At 63.0% G+C, this 19,606-nt stretch overlaps 1 protein-coding gene across 4 annotated transcripts in view; it reads right to left on the reverse strand.

Moving 5' to 3' along the window:
* Positions 1-298: 298 nt before the first annotated feature.
* The window catches only part of FGFR1 (fibroblast growth factor receptor 1), a 38,108-nt gene continuing 18,800 nt past the window's right edge, over positions 299-19,606 (reverse strand). The window contains exons 3-18 of one of the 4 annotated variants that reach the window (XM_068156749.1): positions 17,959-18,222; positions 17,119-17,202; positions 16,674-16,849; positions 15,191-15,314; positions 13,526-13,716; positions 10,890-11,034; positions 8,989-9,192; positions 7,887-8,031; positions 6,314-6,435; positions 6,087-6,197; positions 5,638-5,828; positions 5,367-5,489; positions 4,428-4,498; positions 3,754-3,891; positions 3,215-3,320; positions 299-3,098 (exon numbers count right to left, since the gene is read on the reverse strand). In XM_068156749.1, the coding sequence (XP_068012850.1) occupies positions 2,922-3,098; positions 3,215-3,320; positions 3,754-3,891; positions 4,428-4,498; positions 5,367-5,489; positions 5,638-5,828; positions 6,087-6,197; positions 6,314-6,435; positions 7,887-8,031; positions 8,989-9,192; positions 10,890-11,034; positions 13,526-13,716; positions 15,191-15,314; positions 16,674-16,849; positions 17,119-17,202; positions 17,959-18,222 (2,372 nt within the window). In that variant the 3' untranslated portion in view covers positions 299-2,921. Of the gene's footprint in view, positions 3,099-3,214; positions 3,321-3,753; positions 3,892-4,427; positions 4,499-5,366; positions 5,490-5,637; positions 5,829-6,086; positions 6,198-6,313; positions 6,436-7,886; positions 8,033-8,988; positions 9,193-10,889; positions 11,035-13,525; positions 13,717-15,190; positions 15,315-16,673; positions 16,850-17,118; positions 17,203-17,958; positions 18,223-19,606 lie in introns of all 4 variants that reach the window. The other 3 variants (XM_068156748.1, XM_068156751.1, XM_068156750.1) reach the window with 3 other exon arrangements.

Raw genomic sequence — 19,606 nt, forward strand, 5'->3', positions numbered from 1 at the left:
GCAGGGCAATTGAATGTGAGCAGAGCAGCTCCAGTTGCTGCCAGGGCTGGGCATACACAGCTGGGTGCCCTCAGCCTCCCCAGGGGCACCAAAGCACCCTGGGCATGGCAGAGCCCTGGGGGTGCTGCACTCCTCCTGCCTGCAGGGTGAAGCAGGAGGGGAGCAGTCTGCAGCTGGGGAGTGGGGAGAGGTTGTTCCTGTTGGAGCCCAGAGCCCTTAGAGCCCCTTCCCCAGCCCCCAGCAGCCCCGAGCAGCCCCTCCCCCCCCTCCCCTGCCCTCCCCCCGGGGCTGGGCCATGGCTGGGTTAAAGTCTTTAATAATTACAAGAATTCCAGATTCAGTACAGAAGAGTTTACAACAAATAATATTTCTCCATACAAAGGCAAAATAAACTTTTCAAGTAACAGCATCCTGGCTCTGCAGCCCCCAGGCCGCTGCCAGCCAGGGAGCACCCAGGGAAAGGCCCTGTCCTCCCTGGCACAGCAATAGGCACCAGCTCTGTGGAGCCAAGCTTGGGCAGCTGGGCACCACAGCCACCTCCAGGACAGAGACCAGAGGGCACGGCCAGGCAGAGCTGGGTGGCACAGTGCCCCGGACGAGGGCAGTGCCCTGCCTGAAGGCAGTGCCCTAGATGAGGGCAGTGCCCTGCATGAGGACAGTGCCCTGCATGAGGACAGTGCCCTGCATGAAGGCAATACCCTGGATGAGGGCAGTGCCCTGCAGGAGGACAGTGCCCTGCATGAAGGCAATACCCTGGATGAGGGCAGTGCCCTGCAGGAGGACAGTGCCCTGCATGAAGGCAATACCCTGGATGAGGGCAGTGCCCTGCAGGAGGACAGTGCCCTGCATGAAGGCAATTCCCTGGATGAGGACAGTGCCCTGCAGGACGACAGTGCCCTGGACAAGGGTAGTGCCCTGGATGAGGACAGAGCCCTGGATGAAGGCAATACCCTGGATGAGGGCAGTGCCCTTCATGAGGACAGTGCCCTGCACAAGGGCAGTGCCCTGGATGAGGGCAGTGCCCTGTATGAAGGCAATACACTGCATGAAGGCAGTGCCCTGGATGAGGACAGTGCCCTGCATGAGGACAGTGCCCTGGATGAGGGCAGTGCCCTGGACGAGGGCCGGTAAGGCACTGGTGGGCATCACCCAGGGCACAGTGGGTGAGGAACTGGGCACCCATCTGGGCTGGATAGGTTGGCACTATGTGGCACCACCCTGCTGTCTGGCGGAGGGCTGGTGTGGGACCCCCCCTAACTCCTTCCCAAACAGAGCCCAGCCCCTCCCCAGGGCACCACCCCCACCACTGCCCAAGCCCCAGAGCACATCCACACCCTGGCACATGCCGAGGCGATGCCATGGGCAATGCCCAGGGGGTGGGGAGGGGAATGTGGGGGGCCAGGGAAGGGCCAGGCACGTGATGCCAACCCCTTCCCCAGAAGGCCTTGAATTCATCTTGAGTACAAGCCCATACAAAACTGAAGCAGCAGCAGCAGCAGCAGCAGCAACTCTTACTCAGGGACCTAAAACTGCCAGAGGTTTAGAACATAACTTAAAAAGATAAACCCAGCAAAAATAGCAAAATAGATGAAAGGTTTCCTCCTTTTTGTTGTTGTTGGTGTTGGTGGTGGTTTTTATCCTTTTGTTTCGTTTTTCTTGCATCCTTTTTCCCCTTCCTCCTCACAGCAACTGATTCCCTACCAGCCACTAGGACCTTCCTACCACCCTGGCAATAGCTCTGGGAACAACCTTCCCCTCCCCTCCCCCGCCCCAGCCCCAAACTGCAACCGAAAAAAAACCCCAAAATAAAATCCAAAGCAGCCCTGTAAATAGCTCTTCATATTTATACATTATTTGTAGGTATGTACACAGCAGCTTGGCACTGCTCTGCTTGGGCTGCCCCAGCGCTGAGCCGCCCGGGGGCTGCCAGCTGCCAGGCCCCCCGGTGCCAGGGAGGGCTCTGCCGGGCTCCTGGTGCCGCCTGCTCGGCACCAGCGCGGCTCCAGGGGCTGCAGGCAGCTCGGTCCAGCCCAGGCTCCAGGGGCTGCAGGCTGCTCGGTCCAGCCCAGGTTCCAGGGGCTGCAGGCAGCTCGGTCGAGCCCCAGGCTCCAGGGGCCGCTGGCAGCTCGGTCGAGCCCCAGGCTCCAGGGGCCGCTGGCAGGTCGGTCGAGCCCCAGGCTCCAGGGGCTGCAGGCAGCTCGGTCCAGCCCAGGTTCCAGGGGCTGCAGGCAGCTCGGTTGAGCCCCAGGCTCCAGGGGCCGCTGGCAGCTCGGTCGAGCCCAGGCTCCAGGGGCTGCAGGCAGCTCGGTCCAGCCCAGGCTCCAGGGGCTGCAGGCAGCTCGGTTGAACCCCAGGCTCCAGGGGCTGCAGGCAGCTCGGTCGAGCCCCAGGCTCCAGGGGCCGCTGGCAGCTCGGTCGAGCCCCAGGCTCCAGGGGCCGCTGGCAGCTCGGTCGAGCCCCAGGCAGCTCGGTCGAGTCCCTCACGCCAATGGGGATGCTCCCAGCTCTCTGTGCCCCGCCGACGAGGGGCAGCCCCTGGGGTGGGTGGCAGGGTGGCTCCCTGGCAGGGGGATGCCTGCAGGAGAGGATTTCAGCTTCACCAGGAGGAGATATTGGAGCAGAGGCTTCGTGGGAAAGAGGTTCGGAAAGGCAGAGAAAGGAACCAATCCCAAAGGGAAGAGCAAAGGGCCAGCGGAAGAGAACCTTCGGGCTGCAGGGAGCTGCCAGCTGCGGTGGCAGGAGAAGCTGGCACGGGAGGTGGGTGGTGGGTGGGTGGGTGAGATGCCAGGGCTGTGTCTCTGAAGCCCTCCTGCCACAGCTCAGCGCCGCCGGGCCGGCAGGCGTGGGTGCAGCCACAGGCGCGGGCACAGGCGCGGGCACAGGCGTGGGCACAGGCGCGGTCCCTGCTGGCAGTGCCAGCCTCAGTGTCGCTTCAGTCCTCCATTGGTGTGCTGGGGAGGCAGCCTGGGCAGGCAGGGCTCGTCGGGCAGGGGGTCGTGGGAGAAGACAGAGTCCTCCCCCGAGGAGCAGGTGGAGCTGCGAGTGTCCGGGAAGCCAGGGGAATACTGATCCAGAGGCATGGAGAGGTCCAGGTACTCCTGGGGGGCACAGAGCCCGAGGGCAGGCTGAGGGAGGGGCCAGGCAGCCCCCCGGGCAGCGCCCGGCCCAGGCAGAGAGGGGGCAGGCTGGGGCTGGTGGGTGCCAGCTCTCCTACCTGGTTGGAGGTCATGGCCACGATCCTGTCCAGGTCTTCCACCAGCTGCTTGAAGGTAGGTCTCTGGGAGGGCACAGCGTGCCAGCAGTCCCTCATCATCATGTACCTGGGGGGACACAGGGAGGCCAGGGCTCAGCACAGAGAGACAGCAGCTGAGGCTGGGGACCCCATGCCCATGGGAGGCAAACAGCACCTGGGGATGGACTCCACCACCTCCCTGGGCAGCCTGTGCCAGTCCCTGACCACTCTGGCAGCAAAGACATTTTTCCTCATCCCCTGGCACAATCTCAGGCCAGTTCCTCTACCACCTGATCCTAGGGAGCAGAGCCCAGCCCCCACCTCACCCCAACCTCCTCTCAGGGAGCTGCAGAGAGCAAGAAGGTCTCCCCTCAGCCTCCTCTTCTCCAGGCTGAACACCCCCAGCTCCCTCAGCTGCTCCTCCCCAGACCCCTCCCCAGCTTTGGTGTCCTTTGTTGTCCCTGGCTGGGCAGGGGCTGCCATTGGGGTGCCAGCACCCCCTTCCTTCTCCCCACACTCACAGCTCATTGGTGCAGTTGCTGGGTTTGTCCATCCTGTGACCTTCCTTCAGCAGCTTGAAGAGCTCCTCAACAGGCACCCCAGGGTAGGGTGACCCCCCCAGGGTGAAGATCTCCCACAGCAGCACACCAAAGGACCACCTGCCCGGGGCAAACACAGGGCTGAGGCTGGGCCACCCAGCTCTGGGGAGCTGCCCCCCCCAGCTCAGAGCTTTGGGCTCAGAACACCTCCTCTGGCATGGGCTGGGTGCACTGAGTTAGGACAGGTGGCAGCTGGTGGCCTCCTCTGCAGCTGCTGCTGTGTGCAGGACGGACCAGGAGAGAGGGACCTCAGCACCACAGAGTCACAGCATGGGTTGGGTTGGAAGGGACCTTCAAGACCATCCAGTGCCAACCCCCTGCCACGGGCAGGGACACCTCCCCCCAGCCCAGGCTGCTCAAGACCTCATCCAGCCTGGCCTTGAACACCTCCAGGGAGGGGGCAGCCTGTGCCACTGTCTCCTCACCCTCCCTGGAATGAACCTCACCATGCTGAGGTGCAGGCAGCCAGGTAGCCAGGAGCACCCTGCAGAGGAGGAAGGGTTCCCCCAAGGACCAAGGAGCCAGTTTTGGCTCCTCATCCCCCCCAGCCCGGCCCAGCCTTCGTGCCAGGGCAGTGCCCGCTGGGCGCTACTTACACGTCGCTCTGGTGGGTGTAGATGCGGTCAAAGAGAGCCTCGGGGGCCATCCACTTCACCGGTAGGCGGCCCTGGCACACGAGAGAGCCCCACATTGGCTCCAAGGCACCAAGGAGCATGTGGGGCAGGGCAGGGGCACAGCTCTGCAAGCTCACAGAACCATGGAGAAGCCCTTGCAGATCCTTGACCCCCACCAGCAACCCAACCCCACCATGGCCCCAGGTGCCATGGCCACAGGGTTCCTGAACCCCTCCAGGGATGGGGACTCCACCACCTCCCTGGGCAGCCTCTGCCAGTCCCTGACCACTCCTGTGGCACAGAAATTTTCCTCCTCTCCAACCTAAGCCTCCCCTGCCACAATTCCAGACCATTGCCTCTCCTATCAACTGATCCTAGGGAGGAGAGACCAACCCCCAGCTCCGCTGCAACCTGCTCTCAGGAGGCGTTGGCAGGGTGGGTTGGGAGGCAGGGCGGGTCGGGAGGCGTTGGCAGGGAGGGTTGGGAGGTGTTGGCAGGGAGGCGTTGGCAGGGTGGGTTGGGAGGCAGGGCGGGTCAGGAGGCGTTGGCAGGGAGGCGTTGGCAGGGAGGCGTTGGCAGGGAGGGTTGGGAGGCAGGGCAGGTCGGGAGGCGCTGGCAGGGAGGCGTTGGCAGGGTGGGTTGGGAGGCAGGGCGGGTCAGGAGGTGTTGGCAGGGTGGGTTGGGAGGCAGGGTGGGTCAGGAGGCGTTGGCAGGGAGGGTCGGGAGGCAGGGCGGGTTAAGAGGTGTTAGCAGGGTGGGTCGGGAGGCAGGGCGGGTCGGGAGGCATTGGCAGGGCGGGTCGGGAGGCAGGGCAGGTTAAGAGGCGTTGGCAGGGCGGGTCGGGAGGCGTTGGCAGGGCAGGTTGGGACACCCCTGGTGCCGCCCTTGCCCCCCCAGCCCAGCCCCCTGCCCAGCACTCACGTTTGTGGTCTTCTTGTAGTAGTCGATGTGGTGGATGTCCCTGGCCAGCCCGAAGTCGGCGATCTTCATCACGTTGTCCTCGGTCACCAGCACGTTCCTGGCTGCCAGGTCCCTGTGGATGCACTGCGCACGCCTGGGGCTGTCAGGCGGTCCCCAGAGCCCCTGGGATGCCTCCCCGTGGTGAAACAGGCAGGGGGGGAAGGCTGCATTGCCCCCTGCCCCTGAGCCCAGCTGCCAGGCTCCCCACCGCAGGCCCCCAGGAGCTCCTCACCTTCTTGGAGGCCAAGTACTCCATGCCTCTCGCCACCTGGTAGGCGCAGGAGACCAGGTCCTTGAAGGAGAGCTGCTCCTCGGGGACCCTGGTGGGGTTGTAGCAGTACTCCATGCCCGGGGGCCGCCGTGCCTGCAGGTACTCCCGCAGGTTGCCCTTGCTGGCGTACTCCACGATCACATAGAGAGGGCCTGCAGGCAGGGGGGGATCAGCAGCTGCACCACGGAGCAGGGGTCCCAGCCCCGTGGCTGTGGGGTCAGCCCTGCCCTGGCACAGGGGCAGTGGTCAGAGGGGGTGCCAGCCCCGTGGGCACAGGGCACAGGGGCAGTGTCAGAGGGGGTGCCAGCCCTGTGGGCACAGGGCACAGGGGCAGTGGTCAGAGGGGGTGCCAGCCCCGTGGGCACAGGGGCAGTGGTCAGAGGGTACAGGGGGGATGTGTCCTCCCTCACCATCCTGCGTGCAGGCCCCCAGCAGGTTGATGATGTTCTTGTGCTTGCCAATCATCTTCATCATCTCCATCTCGGAGATGAGGTCGGACAAATCCTTCTCCGTGGCATCAGCTACAGGGGGGAGCAGCCAGCAGCTGGGGGTGGGCAGGCTGGGTGCCCCCCCACGTTGTACACCCCCAGCATTGTGCCAGGACCACCCCCCCTGCCCCCTTCTGGCTCACACTTACCCTTGAGCATCTTCACTGCCACCTTGGTCACTCGGTTTGGTTTGTCCTTGTCGAGGCCAATGGCCTCTGCCAGCACCACCTGCCCGAAGCAGCCTTCTCCCAGGGGCTTGCCCAGGATCAGCCTAGGGGGGAGGAAAGACCCTGATGGGATATGGGGCCACGGGTGGGGGGAAGCAGCTGGGTCACCAGCACTGGCAAATGGAATTGGTGGTGCCACCAGCCCCAGCCAGGCTGCTCTGCCAGATTGTCCCCAGGGCAGCAGGGACAGGACTGTGACAGGACCAGAGGGAATGGAGGCTGAAGGGGCCACAGGAAAGCTGGGGGGGGGACTTTTTGGGTGTCAGGGAGTGATAGAACTGGGGGGGATGGAGCAAAACTAGAAGTGGGGAGATTCAGATTGGATGTTAGGAAGAAATTGTTCCCCATGAGGGTGGTGAGAGACTGGCACAGGCTGCCCAGGGAGGTGGTAGAAGCCTCATCCCTGGAGGTGTTTGCAGCCAGGCTGGATGTGGCTGGGAGCAACCTGCTGTGGTGTGAGGTGTCCCTGCCCATGGCAGGGGGGGTGGAGCTGGCTGAGCCTTGAGGTCCCTTCCAGCCCTGACAGTTCTGATTCTGTGGATATCAACCCCAGCCCAGGAGGTTCCACCTCAGAATGAGGAGGAGCTTCTTAGTTTCATAGTTTCATAGTTTCATTCAGGGTTGGAAGGGACCACAAGGATCATCTAGTTCCAACCCCCCTGCCATGGGCAGGGACACCCCACACTAGATCAGACTGCCCAGAGCCTCATCCAGCCTGGGCTTAAACACCTCCAGGGACAGGGCCTCAACCACCTCCCTGGACAACACATTCCAGGGTTTCACCACTCTCATGGTGAAGAACTTCCTCCTCACATCCAGCCTGAATCTCCCCACCTCCAGCTTCATTCCATTCCCCCTAGTCCTGTCACTGCCTGAGATCCTGAGAAGTTCTTCCCCAGCCTTCCTGTAGGCCCCTTTCAGATACTGGAAGGCGACAATTAGGTCACCTCGGAGCCTTCTCTTCTGCAGACTGAACAGCCCCAACTCCTTCAGTCTGTCCTCATAGGAGAGGAGCTCCAGCCCTCTGATCATCCTTGTGGCCCTTCTCTGGACACCTTCCAGCACCTCCAGATCCCTCTTGTAATAGGGGCTCCAGAACTGGAGGCAGTACTCCAGGTGGGGTCTCACCAGGGCTGAGCAGAGGGGGAGAATCACCTCCCTTGCCCTGCTGGCCACACTTCTCCTGATGCAGCCCAGGATCTGATTGGCTTTGTGGGCTGCAAGTGCACACTGAGAGCTCCTGGTGAGCTTTTTGTCCACCAGCACCCCCAAGTCTCTCTCTTCAGGGCTACTTTCCAGCCTCTGCACCGTGAGGGTCCCAGAGCCCCGGAGCAGGCTGCCCAGGGAGGTTCTCTGGAGGCTTCCCAGCCCTGCCTGGATGTGCTCCTGGGTGACCTGTGCCGGGTCCTCTGCTCCTGCTCTGGCGGGGGGGGGTCAGGCTCGATGCCCTCCAGAGGTCCCTTCCGGCCCCCGCGAGGCTGCGGCAGGTCCTCACCTGTCGCGGGGCAGCTCCCAGCGGGGGTCCTCGGGCAGCTCGTACTCGGAGACCCCTGCCAGCATGGGGGTGCCGCTGGAGGAGAGGCGCGAGGGCCGCACCAGCAGCACGCCGGAGTTCATGGAGGAGCTGGAGTCAGCGGACACCTGCGGGGGGCCGTGGGTTACCTCCACGCAGGGGCTCACCCCGCCGGCAGGGAGAGGCAGCCAGGAGCCCTCATGCCCTCCCCTCCCGCCCCCCCCCAGCCCCTGCTGCGGCTGGATCTGCTCAGCATCTGTGTCAGTGGTCTGGATGAGGCTCCCCCGGGGGCACCGAGGGAGTGGCTGTGTTGATCTGCTGGGCGGTTGGAGGCTCTGCAGAAGGATGTGGCCAGCCTGGATCCATGGGCAGAGGGCAATGGGCTGAGGCCAACAAGGCCATGTGCTGGGTCCTGCACTTGGGTCACAACAACCCCAGGAAGACTTCAGGCCTGGGGCAGAGTGGCTGGAAAGTGCCTGGGGGAAAAGGACCTGGGGGGGTTGGCCAGCAGCGGGTCAGGGTGAGCCAGCAGTGCCCAGGTGGCCATGAAAGCCACCAGGATCCTGGCTTGGATCAGCAGTGCTGTGGCCAGCAGGAGCAGGGCAGGGATCATGCCCCTGTACTGGGCAGTGGTGAGGCCACAAGGCAAACACTGGGGTCAGTTTTGAGCCCCTCACTCCAGGAAGGACACTGAGGGGCTGGAGCAGGTCCAGGCTGCCCAGGGCAGTGCTGGAGTCTCCATCCCTGGAGGGGTTTCAAAGCCATGGAGATGTGGTGCTGAGGGCCAGGGTTATGGTGGTGCCCTGGCAGTGCTGGGTTAAGGGTTGGGACCTGAAAGGTCTCTTCCAGCCCACAGGATTCTGTGGCTCCGTGAGAATCCACAGCCTGGGAATCTCCTTTCTCGCTGTGCTGCTGGCCTGGGGCACAGCCAAGGATGGGCACAAGGCTGGAGGGGGTGGCACAAGCAGCAGGGTGAGCTGATGCCAGGTCTCCCCCCACCCATCCTCCCCTAGAAGCTCCCCCCCAGGGGGCAGGGCAGGGGTGGCAGGGGGCAGTAGGTGCAAACAAACCCCCTCTCTACTTTCTGTTACCTGTCTGCGCAGGGGGATGCTCTTGGCCAGCTTGTGCACGGCCAGCTGGCTGTTGAAGTCTGACTTCTTGGTGGTGCTCTTCATCTTGTAGATGATGACTGTCACCACCATGCAGCAGATGAGGAAGGCCCCGGTGCAGTAGATGATGATCTCCAGGTAGAGAGGGGAAGTCATCATGGCAGGGGTGTCCTCAATAGCTGGGTCAACGTGAACAGGGCATTAGCGCCTGAGAGCCTGCCCTGGGGCTGAGGAGCAGGATGGTGCTGGGGGAAGCCCTCACAGCTCCTCCTGGTGCTGGCTGGGGACTCGCTGTGCAGCGCTGGTGCAGCGTGGGGCGGGGCCATGGGGGCTGCCCATCCACCCAGCTTGGGTGCACCCATGGGCACCTCGCCCCCAGGGCTGTGCAGGGCTTCTGAGGCAGCTGAAGGTACATGGGGGGGCATGGGGGGCACTGCTGGGGTGGGGTGGCTGTGCCAAGGCAGTGGGCATCTCTGGTTGGAGCTGCTCTGGAGTCTCTCCTGCAGGGATGGGGCATTGTGGGCACCCCTGGGGACAGGTCCCCTTCCCAGCAGCTATGCTCTGCCCACACTGCCAGGCCCCGGGGGGCTGGGGGCTCCCCGGGGGGTGGTGGGGTGGAGAAGGTGGTGGGATGGAAACAGGTAGTGGGATGGAGAAGGTGGGGGGGGGTGTGTGTGCAACGGGGGGTGGGGTGCAAAGGGGGTTGGGGTGCAATGGGGGGTGGGGTGCAATGGGGGGTGGGGTGCTCCAGCAGTGCCTGGGGCTGTGGCAGCTCAGGCATTACCAAAGGGCCACTCAGGGCAGAGCATCCAGGAGCAGCTCCAGGGGCAGCCATCTGCCATGGGCCCCCCAGGCTGGTGGGGAGGAGGGTCCTGCCCCCCCATGCCATGAAGCAGACCCTGCTTGGGTGGCAGAGTTGGTGTCAGTGCCATGAGCAGCCCGGAGCAGCTGCAGCCATGCAGCAGGGTTCAGTGTGGCTGCAAAGTGTGGTGAGCCTGGCAGGGTGGGAGCTGCCATGGGACCCCCCTGGCAGCACCCCCAACCCGACCCCTCCCCAAAGATCAGAGCCTCAGAGAGAGAGCTGTAAGAGGGAGCTGAAGATTTGTGTCCCACCTCCGAGCACACCCAGCTGAGCAAGCAGTGGCTGATAAGAGGAAGAGTTTTTGGCTGGAGCCCAGGCAGCACCCAGGGGCCCAAAAACTTCCCCAGCTGCAGTTATCAGCCCCTGGCACATGGATGCCCGAGGAGCAGCATCCATGGGCACCAGCAGCACAGCAGAAGCAACACACAGCCCCAGCATGGCTCCTGTGCCACAGGGCAAGGCCGGCACCCCCAGCAGCAGGGTGGGCGCTTGGGCAGCACTGCCAGCACCCACAGGCCCTGCTGCCACCCTGCTGGCTGTGCCCCGTGGCACAGCACCATCCTGCTCCAACAGCCCCTTGGTTAAGTTCCCCTGGGTATGCATTGCCTGGGCCAGGGAGAGAGCAAGGGGCAGACCCCCATTGGGGGTGCAAGGTAGGGGGAGATATATCCCATCCTGCTCCAGCTGTGGAGGGGACTCACAGCTGTCTGTGTCCCAGTTCTGGGTGGGGGACAGACCCCAATTTGGGAGTGTAGGGAGGGGTAGAGGGCAGGGGGATGCATTTCCCACCCTGCTCCAGCTGCAGAGGAGCCCTGCAGCTGCCCCAGTGACCAAAGCTGGGGGACCCCAATTGAGGGTGCAGAGTGGAGTAAGAGGGCAGGGGGGATGCATTTCCCACCCTGCTGCAGCTGTCCCAGTGAGCAGAGCTGGGGGGGTCAGGGGGCAGCTCTCTCCCGGACTGCAATGCATACATTGGAAAAAAGGGAGGAAAGGGAGAGGAAGAGGAGTAAATACCTTCCAGAACTGTCAACCATGCAGAGTGATGGGAGATCCCAATAGAATTACCAGCCAAACAAGTATACTCCCCAGCATCCTCAAAGGAGACATTCCTTAAGTGCAGCACTTCCATCTCCTTGTCCGTGGTGTTAACGCCAGCGGTCTGGGGGGGCAGAGGTGGAGGCGGAACAGAAACCAAAACAAAACAAGAGAGAGACAGGGAGAAGCAAACCACATGAGATCACCTGGGGAGGAGGCCAGAGAAGAGGGAGAGCCCAGTCTCATTTGCCAGACCCCCAAGGAGCAGACAGAGACCACGGCAGAGACCTGCTAGAGAGACCCTCCGGATGACCACTCATCCACCTACGGAGATGCTGGTTACAAACCCTTCACCACAGGCAGGGTGCTCCCATCTGAGCATGCTGGCGATGGGCCCCATGGAGAAATAGACCTCGGGCAGGGCTGGCTGCTGGCTGTGCACCACGTGGGGAGGGGCACAAGGACGGAGACAGGAGGGCAGCACACGTGGGGGATGCAGGCAGGGACCTGGGTGCGGTGGTGCTGGGCCCACCAGGGCAGCACCGATGGCAGCACCTCGGGGAGCACCAGCTGGGCTCAGTGACCCGAAGAGATCCTTTCCAACCAAAGCTGTTCTCTGAATCTATGACCTATAGCCAGTTTTGGGCTCCCCAGGTCAAGGGGGACAGGGATCTGCTGGAGAGAGTCCAGCAGAGGCCCCAAGGATGATTGGGGGACTTGAACATCTCTGCTGTGAAGAGAGACTGAGAGGCCCTGGGGCCGTTTAGTTTTAAGGGAAGGCTCAGAGAGGAGCTGGGTGAGGTCTGCAGCTCTCTGAGGGGTGAGTGTCAAGGTGCCAGGCTGCTTTAGGTCCTGCTCAGTGATAGGTCAAGGAACAGCTACCAGCTGGAGCCCAGGAGGTTCCACCTCGACAGAAGGAGAAACTTCTTTGGTGTGAGGCTGCTGGAGCCTGGAGCAGGCTGCCCAGAGAGGTTGTGGAGCCTCCTGCTCTGGAGGCTTTCAAGACCTGGATGCATTCCTGTGTGACCTGCCCTGAGTGCCCCTGCTCTGGCAGGGGGCTTAGACTGGATGATCTCCAGAGCTCCCTTCCAACCCCTATCACCCTCTGACTCTCTGACCTGGCTTCAGCGGCAGCCCCAGTGCCTGCAGGGGGGGGTGGGAAGCAGAGAGGACAGAGGGCAGGACACAGACACAGGGAGCACAAGCCCTGGCCAGCCCTGCCGGGTATTTTTCCATGGTTTGTCACACCAGAGACAACAGCAGAAACCAGAGAGCCCAGAGTTGTGCTTTCCAGCAGCCCCAGGGGGCATGGCTGCCGTTACCTTGTGCCAGGGGTCTGGTGACCGTGAGCCACGCAGACTGGTTGGCTTCACCAATATAATTGGAAACCTTACACACATACTCCCCGCTCTCCGCCTCTGTCACATTATACAGGGTCAGCACCTCCGCATCTGAGCTATTAATCCCCGAGTGCTGGAACAGACCAACGACACCGAGTCACACCCCTGCCCCCCGCCGCGCCCCCGGCGCCGCCCCCGGCACCGCCCCCGGCACCGCCCCGGCGCTGCGCCCGCCCCGCCGCCGGGGCTGGGGGGCACGGGAGGCGAGGGCTGGACGGGCAGGGTGAGATCTTCTGCCCCAGGCTCCGTGGCTGGGGATGGCTCTGCACCCTGGGGACGTGGCTGGGGATGGCTGTGCAGCCTAGGGACACGGGTGGGCACCCTTGGGGACATGGCTGGGCACTATGGGGATGGCTGTGCACCATGGGGACATGGCTGTGCACCCTGGGGACATGGCTGTGCACCATGGGGGTGGCTCTGCACCCTGGGGACGTGGCTGGGGATGGCTGTGCAGCCTAGGGACACGGGTGGGCACCCTTGGGGACATGGATGTACACCCCAGGGACATGGCTGTGCACCATGGGGATGGCTCTGCACCCTGGGGACGTGGCTGGGGATGGCTGTGCAGCCTAGGGACACGGGTGGGCACCCTTGGGGACATGGCTGGGCACCCCAGGGACATGGCTGTGCACCATGGGGACATGGCTCTGCACCCTGGGGACATGGCTGTACACCCCAGGGATGTGGCTGGGGACAACTGTGCAACCTAGGGACATGGATGTACACCCCAGGGATGTGGCTGGGGACAGCTGTACACCCTGGGGATACGGCTGTGCCCCCTTGGGGACACGGCTGGGCACCCCAGGGCTTGGCATCCCAGCTGGTCTGCTCACTGTGAGGGGTCCCACAGACACCCAGGGGGTGGCCAGGGCAGCTCAGGGGCTCAGCTCCCTACCTCCAGCGTTGTGCTCCCCCCATGCTGGCCACACCAGCCCGAGGGTGTCTGCCTGTGGGGGTGCAAAGGGACTGCACCGGCACCCCCCTGCCCTCCTCTCACCCTGTGCTCCTCCAGGCACCCTGGCACGGAGCTGGTGACAGCTCTGGGGTTCAGGCTGCCTCAAGGCTGCTTGGCTGGTGGTCAGCTGGTGGTCCCCAACCACAGGTAGCTCCTTGTGGCCACTGTCCCACATGGCTGCCACTGCCCCACTGCTGCCCCACGGGCAGGGCAAGCCTCCTGGGGGGCAGGGGCTGGGGCAGGCTGCTGTGAGGCTTTACCTTCAGGATCTGCACGTAGGGCAGGTTGTCAGGGCCGATCTTGCTGCCGTTCACCTCGATGTGCTTCAGCCACTGGATGTGGGGCTGGGGGTCGCTGTAGACCTTGCAGACAAACTCCACATTGCTGCCCAGGGCCACAGTCTTGTTGGCAGGGAGCCCTGCCTGCAGGATGGGTCGGTGTGGGGAGCGCTCTGCGGGACCCAGGCACATGGGCACCTTAGGAAGGGGCTCGGGGTGCACAGCCTACCCCCCACACCCTTCCTCACACGGGGGGGCACCCTGCAACCCCTCCCCATCCATGAGGAGCCTCATGGGGTGTGCCCATGGGGTCCAGGCACCTCACCCCCTTGCAGTGGGGTGGCAGCAGGCAGGAGGGCCTGGGGTGCCAAAGAAAAGCAATTCCCAGCATGGAGTCCCTGAGGTTTGGGGGAACCTCTTGGTCTGTTCTTGTGCCATCACTGCCACCAAAAAAGGGTAGTGGGCATTGAAGTGTCCCCATGGCCTGGCTGGCACAGAGTGCTGCTGGAGGAATGCAGAAGAGAAGGGAGGCTACAAAAGGGTTAGAGGACCCTGGGCTCCATCACAGCAGGCTCCATCCCTCCTCATGGCACCAAAAATGATGCTCAGAGGGCTGGAGAACCTCCACTATGGGGACAGGCTGGGAGAGTTGGGGCTGCTCAGTCTGGAGATGGTTCCAGGGACACCTCAGAGCAGCTTCCAGTACCTGAAGGGGCTCCAGAAGAGCTGGGGAGGGACTTTGGACAAGGGCTGGGAGTGCCAGGACGTGGGACAATGGCTTTGATCTGGGAGAGGGCAGATTGAGACTGGAGATGAGGAAGATGAGTGAGGGTGAGGAGACACTGGCACAGGTTGCCCAGAGAGGCTGTGGATGTCCCCTCCCTGGAGGTGTTGAAGGCCAGGCTGGATGTGACCTCGAGCAACCTGTGCTGGTGGGAGGGGTCCCTGCCCATGGCAGGGGGTTGGAGCTGGATGAGCTTTAAGGTTCCTTCCAACCTGAACCATTCTGTGTTCCATGAATCTATGAGGAAAGGCTCCCTGGGGACAGGTGAAATCCCAGTGTGGGGACAGGGAAGTCAGAACCCATCTGGGGGAAGGAAGGGGGGGGGGGGGGGGGAGGGGGGCGTCAGAGGTCAAACAAACCTAAGGAGGGCCCCAGGCGCTCCCGAAGCTGCTGCCACTGTGGTGAGTCAGCATTAACAAACCCCTTTGTTCCCCTCCTGACTGTTCCCTTCAGTTTGCTCAGTGTAATCAAATTAAATCACATTTTTAATGCTTCATTTAGTGGCATTTAGAGCAGCTCCACATGTGGAAGTGCTCAGCCCAGCCTGCCCAGCTGGGAGCTGTGGCTAATAAGGCCATTAGAACAAGTTTCTCTCGGCTCTACCAAATTGTTTCCACCACAACCAAAATAAATAACAATAAGTTAAAAATAAAAACCAAACACCACCCAAACCAAACCAAACCCCAACCCCCCCCAAACCCCTCAGGATGGAGTTCAGGGGATGCCTCTCCTCCGTGCCCACTGCTGTGCCACAGAGGTGCAGGGCAGGCTGGGCAGGTGGGACAGGGACCCCGGGGGTGCGGGGTGCAGCGCCCAGGGTGGGGGACCCAGGGGCAGCCCTCCCCAGCCCTGCAGCTCCTCACCCACAACATCCAGCTGGTAGGTGTGGTTGATGCTGCCATACTTGTTCTCCACGATGCAGGTGTAGTTGCCCTTATCAGACGGCACCACCGAGTCCATGATGATGCTCCAGGTGGCATAGCGGACCTGGGGGGCACGGGGTGGGGGTGGGGGGACAGCAGCCTGTTAGGTGCCAAGCCCCTGCCACCTCAGAGCTGCCTCAGCCCCCTCAGCTGAATACAGCTCTGCCTTTGAGGTCACCTTTCCCCTCTCCTGCAGAGGGACCCTAATTGCTCCCAGCTGTCCCGGGACAGCCTCGCAGCGCAGCCAACTGCACCCAGAAGCAGATGTTGGGAGCTGAGCCTGAAGGGCTGGCCCAGCCTGCAGGGACAGCCCTCTCTGCTGGCCCCAGCCTCAGCAGGGAACAGAGCAGCATTGTTCCCCCACTGCCACAGCCCAGGAGGAGCTGCTGCCACCAGCTGGTGCTGGGCTTTGGATCCACCCTGTGGCTGGAGCGGGCACGGTGCTGGGCACCCTGCAGGCTGCACACCATGCACCCAGGCTCCTCTGAGGGTGCTGCTGACCAGGCTCCTCTGGGCTGGGAGTGCTGCCTAGCTCCCTCCTGGCTAAGGGGCACAGGGACAGCTCTCCTACCCTGCTGCAGCTCCTCCTGGCAGGATCTGCCCAGGCCCTGCTCCCTGCTGGGGTGGCTGCTTTCCTCTCTCCCACTTGGAAACTGCTTATTTCCACAGCCCCATTAGCCATCCAGGGCACTGTGCTGTCACCACCTGGGGAGCCACAGTGCTGCCTGCATCCTTCCCTGGGACATGACACACAGAGCCAAGCTGTGACGTGGCCACATTCCTGCTGATGTCCCTGGCACCTGGCTGGAGCCTGGCATGGGCTCTGCAGCCAGATCCCATCTGGTGCTGAGTGAGCAACCGAAGCCATGGCCCCGCAGCACCCACCCTGGGCTGGCTCTGGGGGTCCCACCCCAGGGGACACCCACCAAGGCACATGAGCCCTGGGCAGGCTGCAGCCCTGCTCCACAAGACTTCAGAGATGATCAAAGGGGACACTGCTCCCTTGGAAGGTGACCTGGGGGTCCCTGGGCTGGAGCTGCCCCCAGCAGCCCAGGAGCCCCCACGCCTGCCAGGGACGCCCAGACCCCTGCCGTTGGCAGGGGATTAGGCAGAGGCAGGCTGGCTTCACCCTCCCCCAGGGGCTGAGCTGCTGCAAACATGACCCAGAAGCAGGTCAGTGCCGTAGGGCTCCTGCAAGAGGAATGCCAGAGGGGCCCATCTGCCCCTTCCTGGCCAGGGGGCTTGGTGCCTCTTAAGCTGCAGAGCCCCTCCTCAGTCCTCCCCCTCCCGGTGTCTCCCCAGAGCCTGCACCCGGCTGGGCTGAGCCCCAGGGCAGCTGCCTGCAGCATCAGCAGAGGCAGGGAGCGAGGGGCTGCGTCCCCATCCTGCTGCCCCACACCCCCCTGCCCCCCAGCTCCGGTACCTTGTACCCCCCGATGCGGTGGTCGGGTTTGAACTCTTTGCCGTTCTTCAGCCAGCGCAGGGTGGGGTTGGGGGTCCCACTCGAGGGACATTTGAACTTCACCGTTTTGGCAGCAGGCACTGCGTGGAGCTTCTTCTCCATCTTCTCAGGATAGGTCCAGTAGGGAGCAATGGCCTCTGGGGAGCAGAGTTGGGGGTTCAGCACCGCCAAACTCACTGCCCAGACCCACTGAGACCTCAGCCACAGGGAGCTCCAAGGTCTCAGCCACAGAGAGCTCCAAGGTCTCAGCCACCAGGAGCTCCTCCATGTTGCAGGAGTCCCTGCCCACCCTCACCTGCCCTTCTCCATTCCTGAGCAATGCCTGCACACCTGCCCAGCTTCCCCTTGCCCCCCTCCCCAAAGAAAGCCCAGGGTGACCCCAGGGGCAAGCCCATCTTGCACCTACGGTTGGGCTTGGTGTTATCAGCCTCCTTCTCCTCCGAAGAGGAATCATCTTCATCATCATCATCTTCAGCAGAGGGGAGAGCGTCTGCAAGAGAAGAGACAACCCAGCTGAGCAGCCATGCATGGGCCCCTCCTGAGGGGGGCCAGCCAGCTGGGGGCCAGAGCATCACAGGCTGGCGGTGTGGGGAGTGCCCAAGGGGTGCCCAGGGCAGGGCAGTGCTGCAGGATGCCTGGGACATGTGGGGAACCTGGGTGAAGGTTGTGCCCCATCCTGGGTGAACATCATGCACCATGCCAGGGGAAGGTTTGGATGCCCACCAGCATGCCCAGTGCCTGCCATCCCAATGCTCACAGCCTGTGGGCATCGTGGAGCAATCTTCCCCCCGCAAGGTGATTCCAGAGCTCCACACCCTGTGCCCAAGCACAGCTCCACAGCCTGTGCCCAGCACCACCAACCCCTGAAGGGTGTTTGCCCAGCTCCTGTGGGCACAGAGACTCCCCAAGCCTCGGCAGACACCTCCCAGACCAAAGCCTTCCTTCTCCTCCAGCCTCACTCTCCATCAGCACCAACGCAGCCCTTGGCTCATGCCCAGCACGTGCCCGCTCCTGGGGCAGCCCTGAAGCCCCCAGCCCCACGCAGACAAACCAATGCCAACCTCCAGCCGCCTCTCCCTGCACAGCAGCTCCCAGCAAGTCACTGCCACCACACCAGGACCTCCTCTGGGCACCCAAACGGGGGGTGCAGCCCAGCCGGCCGGCGCCGGCGGAGGCAGCCTGCTCCTGGCTCTGCAGCCCGGCCCCGGGGCTGCCCCTGCCCTGCGCCCGGGGGGCTGCCACCAACCTGAGACATTGACGGAGAAGTAGGTGGTCTCGCTCCCCGAGGGGCTGTTGGTCATGCAGGCATAGAGCCCTGAGTCCTCGGGCACCGCGTCCCTGACCTCTACCTCCTCGCCGGTGATGCGAGTCCGGTTGTTCTCCGCCAGCTGGACCCCGTCCCGCACCCAGTTGATGCTCTGGACGTCATCCCTCAGCCGGCAGCGCAGCTGGAGGAGGTCCCCAGGGTGGGCTGAGTAGGACTCCACTTCGATTTGTGCTTTGGGCAGGGCTGGAGGAGTTAGGAGAAGAGGGGAGAAAAAAAAAGAAGAAGAAGAAGGAGAAAAGAGATAGAGACCAAAGGAAACCATGCGGCTGCTGCGGCTGCTGCTGCGGCTGCTGCGGCTGCTCAGGGGTTAGAGGCAACATGCACTGCTGGGATGCTCCTGGTGGCACTGCTGAGATGCTTCTGGTGGACCCTGCTGGGGTGAGCCTAGGGAGGGGAGCCAGCGGCTGCAGAGCAGAGGGGAGGCAGAGGCTGCAAGCACCCCAAGCAGCACCAAGCGCTTTGCCCCTGCTCGGGGCGGCTGGGGAGCCCCAAACCACTGGCACAGCCCTCAGGGTCTTACTTCAGCACTGCTCAGCTGTGGTGGGTTGCAATTACTGCCCACCCCCCGCCCCCCCCCCCAAACTAGCACATCAACCCAGAAGAGGGGCTTTGAAATGGGGCAGAAACAGGCAACTTAAGACATCTCAGCCAGCATCATCTGCTTGGGCAGGATCCAGCCTCTCCTAGGAGCATCCCAAATCCCTGCTTGGCTCTGCCACCGCACAGGGGATCACAGCATCCCTTCAGGATCATCCAATCCAACCTTCCACCCAGGCTCCTGGGGTCCCCACCACCACAAGCGGGGAGCCAGCGAAGCGGATCAGGATCTCCCATGCCACCAGGACCCTTGTGCTGCTTAGAGACTTCAGGGCAGGGGCAGGAAGGCTGAGGGGACGAGGGGGCTGCAGCAGGAGAGCAGGCAGGGAGCGAGAGGCTGCGAGAGTGGCAGAGCCAGGAGAGGTCAGCCCAGGGGAGCTCTGGCAAACAGGTGCCGGCTGCGGCGATCCCGGTTGGTGACCCCGGGCAGGGAAAGCCACAGCTGCTCCCTGATGCCACATTTGTATGAGCACAAAGATCCTTTCTCTCCACCCTGCTGCTTCATGGTCTGCTCTCTCCTGGCCACTGGTCGTGCAGGGATGTCTCCGTCCTCAAGTGCTGCCCTCCACCCTCCGTGCTGGTGGCACAGTGGCTCTGCCAGTCCTGGTTTCAAACCTCCTCTTCTGCAGGTTGCAAACCACCTCTGCAGGTTTCAAAGCACCTCTGCAGGTTTCAAACCACCTCTGCAGGTTGCAAACCACCTCTGCAGGTTTCAAACCACCTCTGCAGGTTGCAAACCACCTCTGCAGGTTTCAAACCTCCTGTTCTGCAGGTTTCAAACCTCCTCTTCTGCAGGTTTCAAACCTCCTCTCCAGGTTTCAAACCTCCTCTTCTGCAGGTTGCAAACCACCTCTGCAGGTTGCAAACCACCTCTGCAGGTTTCAAACCTCCTCTGCAGGTTTCAAACCTCCTCTTCTGCAGGTTGCAAACCACCTCTGCAGGTTTCAAACCACCTCTGCAGGTTTCAAAC

The sequence above is a fragment of the Melanerpes formicivorus genome, unplaced genomic scaffold (genome assembly GCF_026170545.1).
Source record: "Melanerpes formicivorus ecotype bairdi unplaced genomic scaffold, bMelFor1.0.p_v2 SCAF_34, whole genome shotgun sequence".
Lineage (NCBI taxonomy): Eukaryota > Metazoa > Chordata > Aves > Piciformes > Picidae > Melanerpes > Melanerpes formicivorus.